The 22,178-nt window shown below is 39.5% G+C and overlaps 1 protein-coding gene and 1 long non-coding RNA gene across 2 annotated transcripts in view; one reads left to right on the forward strand and one right to left on the reverse strand.

Moving 5' to 3' along the window:
- LOC135172726 (uncharacterized) overlaps window positions 1–22,178 on the reverse strand; it is a 152,846-nt gene that overhangs the window by 25,447 nt on the left and 105,221 nt on the right. The window lies entirely within an intron of this gene.
- On the forward strand, window positions 16,759–20,562 carry LOC135172648 (uncharacterized). Its single transcript, XM_064138836.1, has 8 exons — window positions 16,759–17,416; window positions 17,474–17,593; window positions 17,821–18,031; window positions 18,497–18,966; window positions 19,028–19,208; window positions 19,304–19,525; window positions 19,598–19,830; window positions 19,891–20,562. The coding sequence occupies exons 1-8, from the start codon at window positions 17,402–17,404 to the stop codon at window positions 20,053–20,055; spliced, it is 1,617 nt and encodes a 538-aa protein (XP_063994906.1). The 5' UTR covers window positions 16,759–17,401; the 3' UTR covers window positions 20,056–20,562.

Genomic DNA, 22,178 nt, shown 5'->3' on the forward strand with positions numbered 1-22,178 from the left:
ACTTAAAATAATTAAAATAATTATCAATCCCCAAGATTATCACCAACATATTACATCATAGCTCCCTAATTCCGCAGGGCCTTCCCATCCACATGCGAGAAATCTGATTGAAATTTCAGTATTCTGATTTAAGATCAAAGGAGCCCTAACTCCACCAAGTCACCAAAAAGCCCTCCACCAAATTTGTATTATGTAAAATGAATCAAAGCACGAGAGGAAAAACCTTCTTGTGGAGTGGGAAGATGAGTTTTCCCGGAAAAGAATTTTTCCATCAACTCGACGAGAAATTTCCCTTGTATATTAGTTAGAGTTTACTGATATAATACCAATAAAACGATAGACTCTTTGACGTTACCTTTTTCCATCGGTATACGAAAGACGACGGCAGGGGGTGCAGAGAATTTCATTCATTCGATGTCCAATAAACATACCATGTTTGCACACGAGATGGATAGAGTAAAATCCATAGCCATCCAATTCGGACTCACTATACACTGGAGATCTGAGGGAATGAGTTAGTGGGGGACAGTTTGGTGGATGATTTTGTATCAGAGTAGTCCTCTGTGAATATATCAGTAGTGAGTGAGGCAGTTGAGTCCGCCCACGGCGAGCATTTTCTATATGAGTGGCTAACGTTAACATATATTCAACTCTCCGCAAACAGGAGTTTAATTTCACATGCAAATATTCGAATGAGAAAAAAAAACGTATCATAAAGTATGAATTTTTTATGAGTGTTCATCCCCATCTCCTGCCGTTGTTATTTTTGGTTCCAAATTGAAATTTCCCGTAACTTGGCATTTTGTTCGTTATACTAATCCATTATGAGCTAAAAATGTCCAAATGGATGCTCTCCAACATTGGAAAATGAAAAAAATTTTTTTTTCGACGGTAACAACATGAAAAATTTGATACGTCACTGCAAATCACTGACAAACATCATTACAAAAATAGATGCAATAATAATGAAAATGGTAATGTGAAGTTGGGAGAAGTATTTTTTTAGAGTTATTCACATTTTTTGCAGAAAACCGACACCCAAAAAAAATTAGGGTGAACATAAACAACTGGAATGATTGGCAGAAATCGATTTAACGGATTGTAGTTCCAATACTATTGTATTTTTTCTATCTTTCATATATGGTTACACTTAGGATGAGACAGCAGGAAAGCGTCATGGCTCGTCGGTTATGAAAAAATGAATTTTTTTCCTCCTCTCACGCGACTTTTTTTTTATGGATATCCCCACGTGGGGTGAGGGTAATCGATGATTCCCGGTTTCTCTTCCGCAAATGTACGAGTCACGAGACTTCCGAGTCCATTCTACTTGCTTCACGTTTTTTTGATGAACGGAAAAAAATTTATGCAGTTGAATTCGCCCAGGCAAAGTGGCAAATACAATTTATCAGGAGTCATTACACCTACAGAATGTGTCTATCAGACCGTGGGATGAATAACATATACATTTTTGGTATTATCTGACTTGCAAAAGTCCCCTCGTGTGAGGAAAAAAACGAGAGAAAGATATATATTACGAAAAATGCAAATCACCCGGAGTTGGGTTTGCAGAGACAGTGGGGAATAAATTGAGAAGAGATGCTGGGATGTAAATGACATTCAAATTTTGCTCGTGTGGCAAAATGACAAAAATATATTGGGGGAGAGTTGGACTCCAATTCGTTTCTACGTACGTAATTGGCTGGTTATTCAGATATTCGGGATTGAATTTTGGTGCAATTCTGAGAGCTTCGGGGGTTTTCCTGGAATCATATGTACCAGTTTGCTTTTGGGGGTAGTTTCACGAAAAGAATGAGAGAATTGCAACTTTTTTTTGCAATTGGAAAAATCCTATTGAGTTTAAAAAATGTGAGTATCAACCCATGTAGTAATGAACGAGATTTCAAAAATTTCCACGCCCTTCCTATAAATCTATTCACTGAGCCAACAAGATCCAAATCGCGTCACATAAAATCGCAGCGAAACTGATGGCAATTGACATATTTCCGAGTATCAATGTTCCACCCCCGGAGATCAGTCGTCAATACTCAAGCTTGACAAATAAATACATGGGTCAAGAACTGGACAATGTCCAACAGGGTTCTATCCACGTCAGCTTGGAATCAACCGCAGCCGGCCCTCTTCACAAACAAAACTGACCACCGGTCAGTTTCCCATCGACACTTCACGCACATTTTCCCCTGTCCCCCAGAAAAATCCTCAATCCTGTTTACCAGAGACCAATGAAATAAAGAGTGGCATAACTGCGATCGCGATAAGGTTTTCATATCGGCACCCTTTTTGGAAACAATTGCTAAGTACCGTGAGACGAGGATCTCTCGTTTTGTCGGATTGACGAGAAGCCATTGACAAGGGTCCAATCAACCGAAGCTAATTGAGGCGTCCGGTTTGTGGTCACTGTCAGGGATGAGTGAATGGATATCAAATGAGATCAAAAGAGACGAAAGTAACAAGAGAGGAGGTAGGGGAGGAAATTGTCTGCATGCGGTGGCTGTCCATCTTCATTTGTTGGCCAGTATTGTGGAAATCAGCTGGTAAAGTTTTTTGTTCACCATTCGATTCCCAAAAAATAACGCATCTTCACCTTTACTTTATTGTAAATATCTCAGAATCAATTATTTTTTCAGTTTCATGATTCCCGGATATTTTTAACTCGTGATAGTTCCAAGAAGAGTTCAAGAATTTTTGTTGTTGAAACAAAATTCTAGTAAAACAGAACATTAATCTCTAGTAGAAATTTTCACAATTGGTCAACTCCTAGGATTTTCTATCCCATTTGATATTTTTTCCCGATTCGTTGTCCACTTCATCCAGAATTCTTGAGGCGCATCACAGTCTTCCGGGGCGACGAAGTGCGTCGGGGTTGATCGACTTCCCGACACCGTTACCTCGTCATTACGGTTTACGACGTACGGTTTAAGGAAATCGGCAGCCATTTTTCACAACAAGAAAGTGTATCCTCACTGCGTTCCCTCCTACCACTTTCCCTATATAGATATTTGCGTTCGAATGTGTCTGGAATAGGATTTCGTTCCATGCGACTGCTTGAAAAATGTCAGTGCCATCCCATATTCCCCACTGTCCCTTGTTCTTGCGCGTCCTACCATCGTGAAAAATTGACTGACGAAAATTCTGACAGACGACGATTTATCAATCCACCAGTTTTTTTTTTCCTTTTCATTCAATCTCGTATACAAAGTAAGTGCACGCGGACAGGGTCGGAAGGTCCTGCCGCAAAATTTTTTATATATCAATATCCACGGTATAAAAAGATGTCCGGAGGATACGTCAGAGGGAGGGGAAAGGTGGACTCACGGGGTTTTGGGTTTCAAAATGATTGGGGTGAAATTGGGGTAAGTTGATACCCTCGCGAGTAATTTTTTTTTTCTTCCTCGTGTGTCTCAGAAGGGGAATGGATATAAAGCCCGGTCAATTTGGAGAGGCACATACTCGAAATTTTCTGGAGTCTCTGATGGTACATCAAAGCTGCACTGGGACTATTCTCAGACGTATCGATATAATGATCTTCGTTAGTTCCGGTGTTGCGTTTCAAATGGGGAAAACTTCATTTTTTTTTCACGTATGAGTAAATTGCAGAACTTTGGAAATTTGGGGGAAAAATTGGTGGATCGACGATGAAAATTCAACTAGAAAAATTTTGTATCACGCACATGTACTATATAATTGATTGGAGTACTCGTAAATAAAGTAATTTTCAAAGAATGGTGAGAATGAAACAGAGCGTACAACACTGACCATAATTGATCCTTGAAAATTCATCGTGCGTTGAAAAACCTAGCCCAGATAACAGTTGTAAAAAAAACCCTAAAATAAAGAATTCATAGAGTGGAGTAATTTTGGTGGCCACGAGGCCCTTGATGGCGGAAAAAATCCAGCTGTTGTCGCCCAGAAGGCCGTAAAACGAAGCCAACAGATAGGACACGTAACGAGATATTTTAAAGCAACTTTTACAACTCGTCTCCATCCCATTTCCTCTCTTTCATTAGATAATGAACATTTGAATATTTGACATTACGAGCCGTTGAAATATTCTCAGGCGAAACGGTACCGTATCCTAAGCCGAAATGCACATGTCCTGAGTAAACAAAAAAATCGTCTCAATCCTCGCCCTTAACGATTTCCCCGAAATGGAAATCCAAATTTACGATTATTAGTGATGGCTGGAGTCACGTGTGTCAAACAAAACCCCGAGCTGATTCCATCAGCATCACACGTGGTAATAAACGTAAAAACCGACGCAACCGCAAGAGTCGGACGATCTCCGGGTGTAATATCCGTCTACAATCAATCCCGAATTTTCACACTCACACCCAGTGGCCCGGATACCACCTAAAATGTTGAGAACAACCCCGAAAATCTCCGGAAATGAGTCAAAGCTGTAGAGATTTTATCCTCTAGTGTGGGGGGTTGTTAGATGGCGAGGAAAGTTAAGGAAAGTATTCTGAAAAACCGAGAAAAATAAAACAGCGAGAAGTAGTCAAGAATTTTCTGAATAACTAAAATTTTTAATTAAAACGAATATTCAGTATCAAATTGAGTTTCATTTCCCATTCGTTAAAATTTTTAAGCCATCCCCTGAATTTCCCCGCAATTCATAATCTCCATAAAATTTTTATTTTCTTGGAAATAATATGCCACAAGTTCACCCCAAAAATTGTACCGGTGCAGTAATTTTTTCGACATCTTTTTCTTTGTGTACTATAATAAAACTCAGGTAGACAATGTTAGATCACATTTGACAGCAGCCACCTATCGTCACGCCAGCATTAACATCGTCGAGCAAGAGAAATCGGGGGGTTGAAAGGGGAAAATAGAAACTACAACACGACTAAAAGAATACATAGCACGTGCGTGTGTGTGTGTGTATATGTATATGAACGCTGAAGTGAAGGGCAGGGGGAGGGAATCGTGAGACCATCTCTGTTCCGAAACACCGTCGACTATTCACCGAACCCTCATGAACACAGGGGGGGCACACGTGACTGCTTTATAGACAACTCGATGAGAGGGGTGGAAAGGGGGCGAGGGTGCGGTTCAGCTATTGACCGTGAAGCCCAGCATCAGTGGCACTGGGGTGGCATCAAAACTTGTCCCGATGTGTGGATACTGTAATTGTGATGCAACATATCTGCATTAATGTGTCTATTGTTTACAAATAGAAGAGAAGGGTGGAACAATGAGAGTGGAGCATATTCGATTCGACTGAAGATGCAACAGCGAATATCATTTGTTTGTTTGTTTCATTGAGGACTCAGGAAATGGTTTTTTTATGAAAATTTCAGTGGCCTCGACGGGAGTAAGGGAGAGGAGGGGATCCAATTTCCCGGAGAATTCATTTTGCTGAGGATTTTTCCAAGGGTGGATAATAAAAGAATTGTCTCGGAATTTTTTGTAATGGGAGATAAAATAGAGAAACGACACGTGTCGCAAGGATTTACAACAATTCTGGAGTCTTCAAGACGTTTTGAACTCATACATCATTTATCTTGGTTATTTATTTATCGCTGAATGGCTATCGTTATCTACTGCTGAAAATATACATCTTATGAATGACCGTAGCGCGTGGACCTTGAGTTTTTACTTATTTCTTGACACAATAGGCAAACAACTGTGGCCAATTACATAACATGAGTAATAGAAAAAAAATATAAAAATTAATGTTTTAAGGAGAAGAACTTTTTGAATGGGGAGTTATTTTATTTAAAAGCCACTTGAGTATTCAACATGACGGTTCAAATATATTTCGGCCATTTTTTCTGGTAATTCCTCAACCCCCGAATGACCATCCAACATTGAACAATATGAATTAATCCACAGTGATCAATTCAGTAGGGGATAAAGTAAAAAAAGGAGATGATGATGAGAAGAGGGGAAAAAAATTAATCAGCATTAGTAAATACAATCGATCACACACGCGATGGGGTTTGTTGTATCGCGAAAGGGATAAATGCGCTGGAGTTACATATGGGATTCCGTGACAGGGTAAAGGATTGTGTTGGACAGTGTATAGGATTGGGATGAGTGTGCAGTGGAACATTGGGGGTTGAATTATGGGGGTATCGTGGGTGCGCCACTGTCCCGTGATACGGCGCTTTTCGGGAGAAGAATAATAGAATGGGATGAGGGAAGGAGAAAGGAGTGAGATTAAATGACGGGGAGATATGGCGATGTGGGGGGGGGGAGTCTTATTTTGGATTAATTGATTGGTTTGGATTGACTCTGATATTTCAATATTTATGATTCCCAGTTTATTCAGGAGTCAGTGGATTGATTAGATGATAAGAAAAGTTGCGAAGGTTATCATTATACGAAATGAGTGGAGCATGAAGCTGATTCTAGTGGTGAGAATCAATTATTTTCGAGTTTTGAAATTTATGAATTTTCATAATCGCTCTAGAGGTGGCAGAGACTATTTCCCTGCTCGAATGCCTTTGATGACCGACAAAATAAACTACTCAAATAAGTTGTTATAAAATTCCCCCATTGAATTGCTTTCCATAATTTATGCTTGATAATTAAACCGAAACACCTGTTTCCATCACTTAATTGACCATTCAATTCCACCTTTTCACCCGGATAATTATCCCCTCACCTCAATCCCTCGGATTTTGAATTAAATGGTTCAGAAAATTGATCGGATGGAAGTAATAAATCCTGGATATCGTCATTACAACAATTAAAACCCGTGATCTATGGTCATGTATTTATACAGGTGCTCTGACTCTAATGGAGTAAAAAAAGGGCTGGAAATTTGTAATACGAAAGCGATCGGATACCGGAAGTGTTGGGCCATTGAATTTTCAGACCCCTTGAAAATAGTACATAGGAAGTATTTATTAGATTGAAATCTAAACGCCCCCAACGAAAGGTCTGAATGCGTATTTCCTCCGCCGTAGGTGGTTTTCAAGCCCAAACGAATCCCTTGGCCTTTCTCCCCTTCCCCCTTCTTAATAGTTTAGTCTTGCCCTTTTCAGGAGAGAGGGTTCATGGGAAATTAGCAGGAGCAACTTTATTAGCCGCTATCACGAGAGCCGAAAAGTACATAAGGCACTTGTGAAAGATTTTCATTCAAACTTTCATGAGTTCCCATCATTAAATTGTTTGATCTACGTGATGAATCGCAATTAATTATGATGGAATTATTTCATTCGTTGAGAATCCGATTTACCGCTTCATTAACTTCAAGGCGAAGTCTTAACATATCGTCAACATTTCTTACACAAGTGAGTCACTAATCCCCAAAAGGATCAACAGTTAATCAACTAATCAGGCGTTTCTAACAATTATTGTTAAGTCGTCAACGTTAATTGTCAACAGTGACTTATGTCGTTATACCGCGTTCCTATGTAACTCTAAACATAATGGTGCACCAAAAATAAAATCGTATGACATCAACAGACTAAAAAATCCTATTTGATCCATAAATCATCGACCACCGCCACACGATGAACTCCGCACTCCCATCATTAGAATCCTCAATGATCTCCACCAACCCAAAGCCCAAGTAGCACAACTGAAAAGCTGACATGAGGAACAAACCGAGCGTAAACTTCCTGCTTTCATCCTGGAGACGTCAGTAACGCCTTGGGATCTCGTTACGCTCAATTTCCCCGATTTTACTCCGTCTTTTGTATCGGTTTACGGGTTCTCAAGGCAAAGGGCCTCGGGTGTCATTAGTGTTACTGTCAAATATCCGGTATTGTCATGATATTTATGATATTTTACCTGACTGACTCCGCACCCCATCATCCAACAACCCAATGGTTGTTACGTAATAGTGATGCTGTTGTCTGAAGCACGACCCTTCGATATTTTGGCATTGAGCACCCGTGCCACGCAGAATTATTTATCGCAGCACTTTATCCTCAAACTGCCGTAAGTGAGGGCAAACTGTCGCCCATTCGCAGCTCGTAGAATTGACAAATCGTACCACCTTTGGCCAAACAATGCCTCAGATTATTGCGTTTGTGGAGAGAGCTGGCTGAAAAAATGCCCGAAGGGTTGTTCATCACTGGATTATCCTCTATAGACCCTTGCGCTTCCATTTCCTTAAATTTTACAAGAATCCCTCGGAATCATCGGCGAATCATCCATTCTTCCTAACCAATCGGGAATGAAAATTAATTTTCTGGAGAAAGTTTCATATTTCAGTTATTCGGAGAGACCCATTCGCATTGGTACAATCCTTTGAGTCCTCTATCATTTCAATTAAACCCCCGGGGGAGAAGAGCGTGAGTCGTGTGAAACGTATCGCGGTATGCGTGCTGGTAGAAAATAATATCAAGAACAGTGCATTCCCTAAGGGCTGAATGTTTACACAAGCGATCCGGTATTTCTATCCGAATCGACGATGACTCATAAAGATCGGTGCGCTGACACGTATAGGGAAGGGCCCAGGTCAACATGAAATCCCCTTTATCGTTTTGTTCTGTTTTGTTGTATGTGGTTTCAACTGTCTAGATGTACACCCGTGATCACCTATTTCATGTTCGGATGTATCTTATGACACATAACGGGAGATGGGTTGCGGATGGGAAGGAATGTGTGAGACATCGTTTGAATACGTTTTAGGATTTCAAGAGGGATTAGTCCGTTGGGAGATTCATTGTTCCTCGTGTTTAGAAAAAATGTTATTTAATGATGGATCATCTTCGCGGGACTACATCAATGAACTTTATTTATGGTCAATAGGCTCAATAATATTTTTAATAATTGAAACAGAAAAATATAGTCTTATTTACTTGATTTTTTTTTATTTATAAATGAAATGAGAATTGTAGTAAGAAGTTTAGATTAGACCGGAAGCGTAAACGTATGAATGGCCTCCTTGAATTAAGTTTTCTAAACGATTTCAAGTGTTTCAATGTCATGCACTGAATGGATTATTAATGCCAAATTAAATAGCTATTAGATTCAGATATGTTGTGCGTCTTTATCGTGCTAATAACATCGTAATTAACGATGAACTCAGATAAAATGGTTATTGAATATTGAAATTTAATGGGAATTTGATTACCAGTTATTCAAATAAACAACTTGTCCAGGTGAGATAAGAAAATATGAAATATATTGAGTGTTTCAAACGCTTGGAGGCCACACATGCCTCTCTCGATGATGTCCCATCAGAAAAAATGAAGAACCACCGAAAACCACAGCAATTATTTATAATCGCCCCGAGACACCTGCCGAAGGGCTTTCCCATGTGTCTGGAAATAAGTCCAGGCTGCGATAAAGCAAAGAGCCGAACGAGTAACTCGAGTGGAATTACGAAGTGGCTAAATATACTTCCACACAGCCACTGTTCCTCCACCTCCAAAAACTATCAGCTTATGCTGTACTAGAATAGCCTCCCTCCCACGTTGATTGAATTGTCATTGAAGTACTAGAAACAAGGGGTGGAATTTAATCTATAATTTACGTAATTCGATTCACTAAAAGGATTTCACATTCCGGTTATGATTGATGAACTCGTCTACTCAACTCTTTCAAATGTTTCCCATTTCCCGAAATCCGAGGATTTATTGCCACTTGGGGATCCCCAAATGGTCATTCCGCCCCTTCATTTCATCAAATGAAGAAAAAAAAATTGAAAGATCCCCTGGTCTCTCGTTACGGTAATTCATTTTAAAAATATAATATAAAACACATTACACTCATCCACCGTTTGGGGTGCCTCACCCCGGTCATCTGCCGAAAATTCCAGGCAAAACTGGAAGTGATGTATGTACTGGAGTGGAGAGAGTGTGAAAAAAAATGACCAAAAAAGTGGAAATCCCCTTCTGAATTGTAATATAGATTTTATTGGTGGGGTAAACCCTGGCAGCGTGACGGCTCATTACACTGTTAGCGGTGGACGGAGGAGAGAGATGAGTCCCTATTTTGGGATTGAGAGTGGATACATTGAGCCATGTGTTATAGCGGAGGACCCTCTTGGTCAACCTTTCGTATTATAAAACCATAAAGCATGTGGAATCACTAGTCTCGCTTTCTCTCTCTGCCTCTCTCGACCTTTTCACTTGTCTCGAAGTCTCCAATGGCCGAGGGGTGTAGGCTATTCGGCTCTCGTTTTTCAGTCAAAAGCAAGGAAAAAATGCTATTCCCCCCCAGGACATCGTTCGACGTCATTAGATCCTCCATGAAGGACGACGAGGGTCCACTGGGTGTATATTAGGTGAAAAAAGATACTCGTGATCTTTTGATTGTGGGGCGTTCCGTACTATTTCCATCGAATGAAACTACTTTTTACAAACTTCGACCAGTGGAATTTTTAATAATTAAATTAATAAAGAAATCAAAACGTTCACGAATTTCTTCTAACTCATAGGTAAAATTTGCCAAGTTAATGAGTTGATTCAATGATAAAAATTAAAGGGGTTGTTATTAAGCATATATTAAGCGTAAATAATGTATGGTAGGGTTTTCGGGGTAAAGTGATTCAGCCGGCGGTGGGAGGAGAAAAAATTTCAGGACAGACTGCTTGGCGGCTGGAGCCAGTTTATTTAGAGATAAGGAGGCTGTGGAGAAGGGTTTCTTTTATCGGATGAAGCTGGATCTTGACGAGAAACAGACACAAGGGCTCTTGGAAATAATGGATACTCTGGTGGAAGTGACGGGAATGTGTGGATAATTTTATATAATATGTTTGATGGTAAAATAAATATGGAAATAAGTCCGAATGCAAAGTGATGAATATTTCTTAAAACATACTTCAATACTTCAAAGACTAACATCCGCATTGTAATTAATAACAAAATTAATAAATTCATTCCCTCAAAAAGGAATGTACTCTCCATTATTCTGTATTTTTCATTGAATACAATTTGAACATTCAATCGAATCATGGGAAAATTCTCGTGATTTGTGGGCAAAAGATGCCATATGCAATGCATAAGCTGATTCCGTATCTCCAAATAAATAAATTATAATTATTCCGTGCCCCACTCATGATAATTTATTTCTACGAGACCCTTCCACCAGCTCTTCATTCCCTAAACCTTTGTGAATTTATCCTCCACGTGCTCTCTAACAAGAAAATAAATAATTCATGAAATTACGAGATTATTATTGCTCCACGAGAATGTGACAGTACAGCTCCTACAAATGGTCAAAGCAGCTTTCAATAACTCTGGTATTCCTTTCAACAGGTGCTCTCTCCCTGTTCTAGTATGCAGCCAGCATCACGCAACTCGAAGAAAAAAAAAACTGTGTACGCAAGCACTCGTACGAGTGAAGCCCTCTTCTTCACACAATTCCTCTTGTACACAAAAGGTGTACCCGTATATTTTCGCCTTTACTATTTCAAGTGTCTGTCGGAGTTTCTTCGCGTTTAGCAGTTGCATGGGTTAAAATGTTGGGGAAGCATCCTCCTTGCTCCATTGAATCGATTCTGCTTTGACCAGAATCCACTCGAAGCACTTGGCATTGTTTCACGTTTTCTGTCGAGTGGGAAAAGGTGTTTTTGGGAAGGGTGAAGGTCCACTCTGTGGCTAATTTCGCGGTAGGCAAACATGCTGGTCATTAGAGGAGTTTTTAATACTGAATGGGTTCTCTCGTGGCTTCTTACTGCTTATGTTTCTGTTTTCTTTAACTTTTTTTACCCTTCAAGTGCAAGTGTTTCACATAAACTCTTCGCTGTACTTAGCCCATATGCTGGTCATGAATTCTGAAGTTTGAATTTATTTGAACGAATGGAAAATCAGGAAGAAACGTTTAAGACAACATTTTTTATTTACCATTGTGTTTGGTTCAGGAATTATGTCGTAAATGTTAAAAGAGTTGATTTTAATGAATAAAAAGTTGTTGGCCAGAAAATTGTGTGGGGTTGAGAGTTGGTTTTATTTCTCCCTGCAATCAGATATCTCGACGCAACATAAGAGAGAATGATTGGGTAAAAAAAATCCTCCAAGACATCTCGATTTCTTCTTTGACACAGCTCTAGAATGAAAAGACGATACTCGAGAAGATTAGGCTGTCAGAAGGTTTTCCAAGTTTCGAAATAAAGCGACAGTCGGGCCAACATTGAAAAAACTGGGGGATAGGAGAATGAAGGAGAAATGAAAGGAGAAAAAGTGGGAAGTCATCGTTATTCGCTTGGCAATGGGGGAGTTGCGGAGGCATCGAGTGACCGTATCCACTCGGAAACAAAAATAATTCTGTTCTTCGGTGAGACGAGACATGGGGATATAAGCCCTTGACAATGGGAAAGATATTTCCTCTAATGAAGCAAGATGAGTGGCCTACTCCAGTGCCAATTACACTTGAACCCTTGGACTCTTGGATTCTGGGTGATAGCTCTTGAGTTTTTTCAGCTCTGAAAAAATTAGCCAATGGATTTTTAATGATTCATTTAGCGCGAAATGAATTAACTTCTATAATTATTCATACGAAAAACCGTGTCTATCACGATTAATTCAATTTCATTCTGTCACAATGGTTTCGATAGAAGATAAAGAGACAAATGATGTGCGATACAAATGAAAATAAAATAGATTACACAATCATGAGTGAATCTCTTCAGAAAATGCTAGTAAATCCTCAATCTCCCATCTCACTATAACCCAAGCTGATAGGGTCACTCACAATCGTAAGCCTTGATTAACGGATTTAATTATAGTATTCTCCAAGTATGTGTGTTGTTCCCCAAAATCCTCACCCCCAGTAAGACCCGGATCGGCAGTGGTCATTATACGAGGGAGAGAAACTCAACTCCTGTTCACCATACACATCCGAATCCCATTGAGCCAGAGGACGCCACCTACATAAGCACCGGTTCTACATAACGTCAATCCAACTGCCAAGAGTATTATAACCCGAGCAAGAGGGTTTTAACCCCAACTCCCTCTCCCTCCCCCTGACCCCCCTGGGAATGGAACTTTAAATCGTCAAGAGTATGTTTCTAATGAGACGGTGAGCAAGTGGACGATGAAAATTTTGATTAAAAAATATCATTCCCCAACGAATGAGTGAGTAAAGTGGTGTGACAAAAGGTAATCGATCAAAGGGCGACGTTTATCCGTGAGTCGCCATACACCAAGTAGAAGTTGAATGTTCATGGAAAACCATTAAGGGAGCGAGACGATCATTTGTTATGGCACGTATGTGCTGGGGTTCTCTCGGCTAATGCCGAGTTTCACGGCTCCGCGGATATTTCTCGGTGGCACTGAATGCCAACGTATTAACGGAGAGTGTTGCCATGGGGCAATGTACATGTGGAAGAAGAAAGACATGTTTATACTGGGAATTAAACGACCGCGATCGTTCATGCTTGATGGGAAATATTGAATTCGAAGAGAGATAATTATCGGTGTTATTAGATTATTTGGTAGAGCTATTGTATTGATCGATTATGGATAGTGATGGGCAACTTGGAATGATTTCCAGTGCAATTGACAGCTGGAATGAAGGTACTTTTGTCAAGTTTTTTGATTTTGTTGTAGGACGGTTGTATCGTATCACTGAGGGGTAAATATCATTTTGTCGGAAGGATATTCACTCCAGATATTTTATTGATTTGTCCAATCACTTGAATTAAGACGTCTTCAAGACACTAATTTTTGCCGGGTAAGCGAGGATCAATCATTAAGGAAAACTAGATCATTAATTCGAAGTGCCTTCGGAGATTTGAACTATCTATTATTTATTTCTTGACCATGACACGTATGCATAACGACTTGCCGTTCCATTGAATTTATAGCCACTTGAATATTCAATGGAAGAGGGTGCACAAACCGCAGATACATCTCGTTGAATTTCTCCAGATTTAGGAGTGTATAATGTGCAAAATGTGACCAGATTTATCCAGGGAGATATTGCGTGTCTCCTTGGTGATGCCTGGGGCCCAGGAAATCACGGAAAATCTAGCGTTATGCAAATTCAGCGGTCACCATTCGATTCGGTTTTGCATATGAATGCCGCTGGAAGGAGGTAGTCAGTGTGACGTGGAATGTCTCAAGATGATGCTAATCGAGGGCTTCTACCCCTCTATCTTCCAGAAACCGAAATCGAGATACGGTTCGTTTGGTTTAGTGCTCGGTGACAGATGGGGTAACGAGGCGAGAATACCTTGGGCTTTGGAGGAATTGATTGGATACTTTTGGGTCTTCAGGGTTCTCGACGAGGTGGAAATTGTGGAGAAGAAAAGTGATTTTTTGATTATGCGTATTCTAATTGTGATTAGAGACGATTTTTGTAGTCGTTGAGGGGTAAAGGAGGTAATCGTGAAACAGAATTCAACGAACAACGATCTGTTGCGGGGAATATTTTTTAATTAGTTTCATAATGCGAAATATGAAGGAATTTTTACCGATAATTTCTCTGCATCTATTTTTTCTGTTTTATGTTTTTAGTTCAGACATTAGACAAAAAATATCGGTTATCGAGGAACGCGTTGATTATCAAAATCGACTGCTTTAAAATTGAGCGCTCGATTGTTGTTCCGCCACGTTATTCTTTGATAGTAGTGTGGGTACTCCACCATGTTTCATATACAGGGTGTCGAGCAGGTAGGGGCGAACTCTAAACAGGCATGTTTTGGGGGTGATTCTGAGCAGAAAAGTCCTTTTCTACTTTTCGATCGGACTCACCCCTGCAGAGATATGGGGGTGAAAAGAACGGCCAATGGGGCGCGAGCATTGCGCGGCTCTCCGTCCGTGTGCCGCGGGTAAGCAGTGTGCGTGCTTCCCCTTCTCCTCGGGCGGACGTTCCATTCCGCTAGTGAGTAAGAGAGAGACAGGGGGAAAGATATTTCATGACAATCCTTTCAGGGGGGGGGGGGCGCTAGGATGATTAAAAACCGATTATTATTTACCTTAGTATTATTTATTAAAAGACAACATTCTGAAAACCGCGGGCATCCCCCTTGGCGTTCCAAAGCTAATTATTTAAATGTTAATTATCTCATTATGCAATAGCCTTACAGTGTTTTGTCAAGAGATCTTTTTTATTGTAAATTTAATTTACAACAAGAAAGGTCTCTTGACAAAATGCTGTAAAAGAGCCTATTATCGAGATAATTAATGATAAACAATCGCGGGGAAATTTCAGAGGGGATAGCTCGCGATTTTCGCGGAATCTGGAGCAATAACCGCGTTATCTTGATTATCACGTAAACAAATGGATTTACGGCCTTTTGTCACAAGACATTTTTTGCAGAGAATAAAATTATCTACAATAAATGTCTCCTGGTGGAATCCCGTAAATCCATTTGTTTATTGAATAATTGGATTTGAATTTTAAACAATAATCCGCGATTAATTATCAAATTAAGACATCTACGCGATTTTTCGATAAGATCATTAATGTTTAAAATTGCATTTCTGGCAAAAAAGCCGTCTTGACAAAATGTTGTAAACCCATTTGTTTACAAGATAATTGGCAAAACGGGTTTTTTGTTGGAAAAATTCGGAAAATCGTGGGCATCCCCCTTGGCGTTCCAAAGCTAATTATTTAAATGTTAATTATCTCATTATGCAATAGCCTTACAGTGTTTTGTCAAGAGATCTTTTTTATTGTAAATTTAATTTACAACAAGAAAGGTCTCTTGACAAAATGCTGTAAAAGAGCCTATTATCGAGATAATTAATGATAAACAATCGCGGGGAAATTTCAGAGGGGATAGCTCGCGATTTTCGCGGAATCTGGAGCAATAACCGCGTTATCTTGATTATCACGTAAACAAATGGATTTACGGCCTTTTGTCACAAGACATTTTTTGCAGAGAATAAAATTATCTACAATAAATGTCTCCTGGTGGAATCCCGTAAATCCATTTGTTTATTGAATAATTGCAATTGCAATTTTAAACATTAATGATCTTATCGAAAAATCGCGTAGATGTCTTAATTTGATAATTAATCGCGGATTATTGTTTAAAATTCAAATCCAATTATTCAATAAACAAATGGATTTACGGGATTCCACCAGGAGACATTTATTGTAGATAATTTTATTCTCTGCAAAAAATGTCTTGTGACAAAAGGCCGTAAATCCATTTGTTTACGTGATAATCAAGATAACGCGGTTATTGCTCCAGATTCCGCGAAAATCGCGAGCTATCCCCTCTGAAATTTCCCCGCGATTGTTTATCATTAATTATCTCGATAATAGGCTCTTTTACAGCATTTTGTCAAGAGACCTTTCTTGTTGTAAATTAAATTTACAATAAAAAAGATCTCTTGACAAAACACTGTAAGGCTATTGCATAATGAGATAATTAACATTTAAATAATTAGCTTTGGAACGCCAAGGGGGATGCCCGCGGTTTTCAGAATGTTGTCTTTTAATAAATAATACTAAGGTAAATAATAATCGGTTTTTAATCATCCTAGCGCCCCCCCCCCCTTAAAAGGATTGTCATGAAATATCTTTCCCCCTGTCTCTCTCTTACTCACTAGCGGAATGGAACGTCCGCCCGAGGAGAAGGGGAAGCACGCACACTGCTTACCCGCGGCACACGGACGGAGAGCCGCGCAATGCTCGCGCCCCATTGGCCGTTCTTTTCACCCCCATATCTCTGCAGGGGTGAGTCCGATCGAAAAGTAGAAAAGGACTTTTCTGCTCAGAATCACCCCCAAAACATGCCTGTTTAGAGTTCGCCCCTACCTGCTCGACACCCTGTATATGCCAACTTATAATGCGAGAGGCCCCCCCACTTTCGTTATACTGATACTCCTCGCAATCTTTGTGGCAGTCAGTTAATGGTGATGTTGAATTTTGGGGCTTTTCGAACTACAAAATTCTCTCTTCGGATATAGAAAATATTTATTCTTTTAGTTTTGTGAGGCCCTGCTCCATATCGTAATAAAGGGAATTCAGAATGGAAATTATCCGATGCAGTTCTTCTGAAAATATATCGAGTGACCCGAGAGGGTCAGGGTGAGCACAAAAGGGAGGCATATTGCCCTCTGGGGTAAAGTATAAACTCAGGATCTCATTAGTAACAGTTAGTGCATACGGAACTTTTATAGTGTGAAGTGTCTCTTGAGTGTGTAGAGTCACAACTGATATTTGAATAATAATTTAAAGTGTCAAGATACGTCAAGTGTTTGTTTTCTACCCAATAATCCAATGGAGGAAAATAATACTGTCGCAAGTACGATAACTAGGCGTTGAGCAATTGTGTAAGAATTAGAGATTGACGATTTGTTGATATTTATCTGTCACATTTCTTCTTTGTAATTAATTATCATTAGTCGATTTATATAATCTTAATTGGATGTGATAACGTTTTATCATTTTTCGGACGTACATTAAATACACAGTTCGCTCGGTAAAGAGGGTAAATTGCACAGGCTCGGCTGTGACCTCTCTGTTGAGAATAGTGTCGTAACGCATTTGAGGAGAACTTTCTCGAGTGATACCTACAATGGAAAATGGCAATGTAAGTAATCTCCACAAGTATTTTTCCGTTGTTTATGTGGGTATCTTATAATTTTAGAATGAACCGTCTTACGATAATGGAATTTGGAAAGGAGTGGTTACACAGCCAACGAAATGGTATCGCTACAGATCGGAATTATTGGAGAGCCTTCGAAAATTTCCCGATCGCATCGTCCAAGTGAGTTCTATCGATGATTTGATTAACAGAAAGTTTTCGTCAATTTTAGAGATTTTTATTTTATGGATTTTCTAAAACTTATTTGATTCGAGAAGTAAAAAAATTAGATTTCAAATTGTCGCATCTATTCAACTGACTCATTATTAATGATGAACTTGTGGAAAATTCAATTAATATTGCAATAATAATATTGATCAATTTACAATACACTTGCACTGTATTTTTAGATTGATCATATCACGAATCGAAAAGACTCATATCGGGAGCTAGCTGACCGTGTCGTCAGATGTGCTATTTGGTTGAAACGGCAAAACCTCAAACCTGATGATGTTATTGGAATATGTACATATAATCATCTGGACACATTTGTTCCAGTGTTAGCCATTATCCTGACAGGACACATCATGAATCCCTGGTGGAACGCTGTCTTAGACAATGGTAACAACTGAAATTCTTAATTATAAATTTTCCAAGTTTGTTCTGCACTAAATAATTTTTTTTTAATGTGACAATGGTGGTGCGGGTATCAAATTATAAATCGGCGCCGTATCATTGGCATAACGATGTATACGTTGCCGAGATGTCTTTACACCGAATGGCGGTATTAGGCTCATTAGTCTGTCGTGTAGTGTATCAGTTTAAATACTTTCGTGTATTAAAGATTCAAGAATGGTTTTGCAATTTCGGGAGGGACAAGGATAGACAATATTTGTCTTGAATATTGGTGTTTGGAAGGTTCGAAAGAATTATGATCGAACTTGATGAATCAAAAAAGTATTATCTACAGACTTTTTCTGTTAGAAAATTAATATCTTAAAATAGCCGCACCTCAGATATTAAAATTTTTACTACAGATTATTCCACTATTTCAAAATCGTTTCTTAAAGTCTTATGGCTTTCCAGACTTGGCCAAATATTTTCTGAATCTCACCCAACCAAAAATCGTTTTCGCCGATGACGTCACCATAGACATCATTAAAGAGGCAGTCGCTGAAGTTGGATCAACCGCCAAGGTCATTGCGTTCCGGGAAACCCCTGGTTTCGAATCTCTCGACAATATTCTCATGTCCCCAAGTGCATCTGAAGTAGCTGAATTCCGTCCAAATGATCTACAAGATATAGACGAACCATTCTGGATCGCGTACACATCCGGAAGCACGGGATACCCGAAAGGCGCCGTCATCAGTTACCGACGAATTATTGTCGATGTGGGTTCAATTCCTGAAGAACCCTCGATCAATTTTTGGGTCCCTGCCATATGCTGGACTACCGGGGTGGTAAACATGTTAATAACCATCACCAGATGCTCCTCAGCGATCATTTGCCCTGGCGCAACTGAAGAAATTATCGCCCAGATACTGGACAAATACAAGGTAATTGATTTCTGATAATGTTAGATACGAATATCTGATCAACAATGAACCATCTGTACAGGTTACCCACATGCTGATGTCAAACGCCGCAATTGCTTCTAGAATGATGAAAGTAGAATCGATTAAGGAGTATGATTTTTCATTCGTGAAGATGGTCATGTTTGGTGGAGTTGCACTGCTCCCCGAAGTCGATAAATTTCTCATGAATCTCTTTCCAAATGCCCTAATATCGAATGCATACGGTACGACAATATCGATAATTGTTGCAGGTCATAACTACAGATAATCTTTTTTGAGTTTGAAGATGATGTGTTTTGAAATATTGTGGATTGTATAGGTTCCACAGAAGCCGCTTTCATATGCATGCGTAGGAAGAAAATGAGGAAGTTAACATCATGTGGACAAGTTACTCCTAATTGTGAAATAAAAATTGTTGATCCGGAGAGTGGAAATATATTAGGACCAAATGAAGAGGGTGAGTTGTATGCCAAACACGCCGGGATGATGTTGAGATATTACAAAGATGAGCAGAATACCAAGGCCGCATTTGATGAAGAAGGTAACATCAATATGAGGTATCGCGAAGTACAAAGAGACGAGAACAATTGACAACTTGCACTTTTCAATTAAGGATGGTTTCGCACCGGGGATTTAGCATATTACGATGAGGATGGCGATTACTTCATCGTTGATCGCCTAAAAGAGTTGATAAAGTTCAAAAATAACATTCATATTGTACCCGCCGTAATAGAGGGAATTATCCTAACACATCCTGGTGTCTTTGAGGTCGCAGTGGTGGCCAAACCACATGTATCTGATGCTGAACATCCAATGGCGTTTGTCATAAAGCATCCGAATGCAAAAGTAAGTTTCAAATAGTTTTCACTTCATTTTGTCAATTATCACATAAAATGTCCTGCTCAGGTTACCGAACATGATATAATTGACCTTGTCGCTGAGAATCTACCTGACCATATGGCCCTCAGAGGGGGTGTCATGTTCCTCAAGGAGATGCCACATACAGATGCTGGAAAAATTTCGAAAAAAGAACTGCGACGTATGGCTAGATCTGCCGCCTCTGAGCAATAGCTCAATATCGCCAACAATATTATGACCACTCGTTTTATTTACATGAGGATCCATTCGATAAACTCTCATGACAATTATCATGCGTACCATCGTTGGAAATACAAATGGGTATGGAGGAGAGAGGGGGATATTTCGATGAAGGGTTGGTGTACCCTCTGATTAAAAATTCTCGCGTGGTTAAGCCTCTGATAATGATCTTTCTGCAACCCCTCGCCAACCTGTAGGGATTTAATACAGTATGGAGTAAAAGCGATTGTACTTACGCAGTCAGCGTGCACCACCATGGGATGGATAAAAGAGGAAATAGCTCGAGGTCATCGTGCTTGGGAATTAACGATTTTATGTTGATACCAGGGATTGAATTTATTGTTTGATACTTTAAAATTGCGACAATTGAGCCACAGCAACTATGCAAGCTCAATGATTTGAGGTGATTATTAAATTTATTTTTAATCTCTTTGTAATTTTTTCATTTTCTCAAGTCAATAAATTTCGAGATGAAACATCTGATGCGCATTCCTCAGATTTATCACCAAATATTGGATTATTAATTAGAAGGAGAGAATATTAATATCCCTCCAAGATTAATCAAATTCCGTGCAGCCACTTGAAGGTTATAATCCGTCACAGAGCGCTCGGACCGTGAAACCGGATGACTCTGAAATTTGTAATAAACCTAACGACCCTCGCAATGAAAAGTAACGTTTCACTGATCCCCTTTTGGATGGCTGATGGGCGCAAGCTCAGACACCCGACAAATCAGAGTAATTGCAAATCCGTATCAGCGAATTAAGCGTTTTATGCGGAAACCGGAGACAGGAGCTAGTCTCCTCTTCTTCTTTTCATTTCTATCTTTCATTGCCGCCTGAAGAGAGCGAATTATTCACCTTTTCGGTTATTTCCAGAGTGAAAATATTTTCTATGCTTTCAGGAGCCGAAAACAAAAATATTTAAACGTTCTATTCAAATTCCCCCGATAATGAAATATTCGGAATTACCATTAATCCTCGTTGCATGGACCAAATCGGCCTGACGAATTTACGTCATTTGAAATTCCTGGCTTAGGCAAATGAAACACCACACACATACAACACGCAGACCAATGGACCCCACCAGTGCAAACAGTTTATGAGAATCCATCGGTGGCTTGATAAATATTTCTGTGGTATCTATGTGCGTTGATGCCGTTGGAAGATTTATGCATGAAAGCTTCTGTACACTCTATGGTCGTTGGAATTTTGTATAAGATTGTGATGTGTAACTAATGATCAGAGAATTAATGACTTGCGATTCCCAGGATATTTCACTGGATTGTTTGGATGAAACCCTTTTGGAAGACTAATGAGTTGAGACAGTTGACAAAAACATTATTATAATGAGAATACATAGTGATTAGGAGGGGTTGTTTCTCAGCAAAAACTCGGGATTTGTTTGAGTTGCAGCGGATTGAAGAAATGATCAATGATGTAATCTTGAAAAAATAGCTTAGGGGTAATCCTCATTGGGATTATTTGAATACAAAATTAACGAGGAAAGTAAATATTTGCATTGTATAATAATTTAACATGTCTCCTTGATTGCGATTGTACAACTTATGTATAAATTTGCAGAAGTATTTCATGAAAAAATATTTCTTTTCCTATGGACCAAAACCAATTATACCTCTGATACGAAAGTTATCCTCACGATCAAATCGGCAAAAAATTTTTTTCGATTCAAATCCTCTGGAATGGAAAAAGAACAACGATAAAGAGCGGAATCTACAAAAAACTTGGGGATAAATAATCTACCTGCTGTTAATCTTATTCAAATACCCATTCAGAATCAAATTTCAAATTAACGAACAAGGTGGTTTTTATAATAAATGACACGGCCAAAAAGTCGCATACGATCACCCCTCGCCACCACTCTCACTGTTAATTATTCAAGCTAAGGGGGTTGTAAGCAGATTGGTAGCTCCCTAAGCCCTATCTCGAATACAACAAGGGGTGTTGCAGAGGCACTGGCTCTGAGCTCGGGCAATACAGCCACACAGCCACAGAACACCGCGATGAAGATGGTGGTAATGAGGCACCAGGGGGAGGAGAGGGGAGTGAGGTCGGTGAAATTGAGGAGAGGAGAGA

The sequence above is a fragment of the Diachasmimorpha longicaudata genome, chromosome 2, assembly GCF_034640455.1.
Source record: "Diachasmimorpha longicaudata isolate KC_UGA_2023 chromosome 2, iyDiaLong2, whole genome shotgun sequence".
Taxonomy (NCBI): Eukaryota; Metazoa; Arthropoda; class Insecta; order Hymenoptera; family Braconidae; genus Diachasmimorpha; species Diachasmimorpha longicaudata.

What these genes read in the sequence shown, in the direction of transcription:
- LOC135172648 (XM_064138836.1), top strand. An exon ending in TTCCCGATCGCATCGTCCAA is followed by an intron (nt 17,594 to 17,820) that starts GTGAGTTCTATC and finishes CTGTATTTTTAG; the next exon opens with ATTGATCATATCACGAATCG. An exon ending in GGCCGCATTTGATGAAGAAG is followed by an intron (nt 19,526 to 19,597) that starts GTAACATCAATA and finishes TTTTCAATTAAG; the next exon opens with GATGGTTTCGCACCGGGGAT.